Below are 2,444 nucleotides of genomic sequence, written 5' to 3'. Positions count from 1 at the left end.
TCGCTTTGCGGCACTCCTGCCCTCCTTTAAGCTCTTCTCCCACCTGTCTTATTTATCTTAGGGGTTCTGCAGCTCTGTTTCCTCAATGAGGAGCGCTCGTTCCGTACCAAGATGCTTCACTGCTGCCCCGCTTCCAACACTCATACTTTAGATAGCTCATACCAGTTCATCCTTTGAGGCTCAAGGGCTCCTGTCAGCTCCAGACAGGCCTTCTTGGCCAGCTAATTTTATATAGTCCCCCTTACACCATCTTATAACTTTTCTATCATAAAATGTTATTAAACCATTGATTTTTACTCAGCCATATATACCTTAAACCCAGAGACAGGCACTTCTAGGGACTCAGTTTGTGCTAAATAAACTCAAAGAAAAAGAATAAAGGGAAAAAGAAATAGCCAGATACATTTAAGCATATTAAAACCACCATATTCATATCCATTTGTAGTAAATATATTTATACCTACATATATTTATATACCTCCCAAATTATTTTATTCCATGATTATGAAAAATAATTTATAATCAAGCAAATATAGGTATGTGAATAGTCATAAAAAAATGTTCTCTCCAGCACCCTGCCCATGACAATGATTACAGCATCTGAAATGCATAATATCAAGAACACCATTTAGGCCAGGCAAGGTGGCTCACGCCTGTAATCCTAGCACTATGGGAGGCCAAGGTGGGAGAATCACTTGAGGTCATGAGTTTGAGACCAGCCTGCACAAGAGGAAGACCCCATCTCTACAAAAAATAGAAAAATTAGCTGGGTGTGGTAGAGTGTGCCTGTAGCCCAGTAATTTGGGAGGTCGAGGCAGGAGGATCGCTTGAGCCCAGGAATTTGAGGTTGCTGTGAGCTACGAAAATGCCACTGCACACTAGCCAGGGCAACAGAGCAAGACTCTTTCTCAAAAACACCAACAACAAAAAAGAATACCATTTAAAATGTTTTCTGTATAAGACTAGGGAGCAGAGGCTGAATATTATAGAACAGAAGGACATAACATTTTGGATATAATTAGTTTTAAGGGTGTAGTCATATTATTAATACCTATACAACATTCTGAAGTTTATAGTACCTGTAGTATCTTGCTTGGTCATAAAGGATTCTACACCCGTAATAGCTGGAGGCCGAGGTAATCGTCGTGCAATACATATCAAACATGACTGGAAATCTGCCCAAAACAAGAAGGGTGAATTGAAGGAAGGAGGATGGAAAATGGTTTATATCTATCACTTGCCTTTAATGGTTTTTATAAAAATAATACACATTACAGGACCTGATATAATACTGGAATCCACTCTAATCTAACAGTATTTTAGAAATAAAATTGCTGGCAACCAGAAACTGATAGCTCTAGGTAGAGAGCTGGTTAGTATAAATTATTCCTCCTATTAAATGCTCTTACTTAAACTAGAAGAGACTGATATATCACATGTACTTGGATGATAACAATTAGAAGTAGTAGTTTTGCTTAGGTAGTACTTTTGTTGAAAAAATAGTAGTAGTAGTTTTGGTTACATATAAGCAATATGGTGTTTTTAAAAATACAGTTTTGTAGTCAATTTCCTATGCTCTTCAGCAATTAATGGCTACAAAGTTTATTCTTATAAACATTATGCAGATAATCATATGAGAAAAACAACCTTTAATTCTGAAGAAGCATTATTTTGCTCTTGACAGAAGACTTTAAGTTTTTAGGATATATGATTTTTTTAAAGTCCCATTCCCAAATTTTAAGAGTGCTACATATAGTATCACACAGCTAAAAATGAACTTTAATCATACAAGATTTGGCAAGTGTATTTTGTAAAAAGTCCCCAGTTGACCGTGAATTCCACTCCCTGGTTGAGACCTGCTACATAACATACATAGCCTTTTTTGCCTATGACTGACTTCTTGTCTACTACCTTCCCTGGTCCTTACTCCAGTTCCCAATGTGTGGTGTTCCTAAACTTAGTTCAGTCTAAGTTTACACAGAAAATTCATCCACTGTCACATAGTTAACTAATTCCATGTTGATGCCATGTTCATATTAGAGCTTCAGTTATGTTTCCATCTGTTCATAAGCTTTCTCCTTATAAATTACCTTGGATAGCCTGAAAAATGCCAACTCTATTCTCCAATGTTCCCTACATTCTAAACTTGAAACTTTCTAAAAAGCAGAGCTGCTCAACAGTCTGCTGCATCTGGTACATTTCCAACTGGCTGCAGTTAGTTACATATCTTATTTCTAAACAGCAAGTTGGTTTGAATTATTTGACATTTTAGTGGGAATGCCAGCTTAAAACTGAGAATCTGGGGACATATTAAAGGGGTGATGCAAGACGTTAGTAATTTTTTTAAGTATTAAGAAATACATAGGCCGGGCACGGTGGCTCACGCCTGTAATCCTAGCTCTCTGGGAGGCCAAGGTGGGCGGACTGTTTGAGCTCAGGAGTTC

The 2,444-nt window shown here is 37.6% G+C and overlaps 1 protein-coding gene across 1 annotated transcript in view; it reads right to left on the bottom strand.

The window, feature by feature from the left end:
* Window positions 1-1,171, bottom strand: part of NCOA1 (nuclear receptor coactivator 1) — an 82,741-nt gene extending 81,570 nt beyond the window's left edge. The window contains exon 1 of the mRNA XM_012652405.1: window positions 1,080-1,171. Within this exon, the coding sequence (XP_012507859.1) occupies window positions 1,080-1,101 (22 nt within the window). The 5' untranslated portion in view covers window positions 1,102-1,171. The remainder of the gene's footprint in view (window positions 1-1,079) is intronic.
* Window positions 1,172-2,444: the final 1,273 nt, after the last annotated feature.

Source organism: Propithecus coquereli, unplaced genomic scaffold, assembly GCF_000956105.1.
Source record: "Propithecus coquereli isolate 6110/MARCELLA unplaced genomic scaffold, Pcoq_1.0 Scaffold39, whole genome shotgun sequence".
In the NCBI taxonomy this organism is placed as follows: domain Eukaryota; kingdom Metazoa; phylum Chordata; class Mammalia; order Primates; family Indriidae; genus Propithecus; species Propithecus coquereli.
This window is presented reverse-complemented; position numbering and strand designations above follow the sequence as displayed.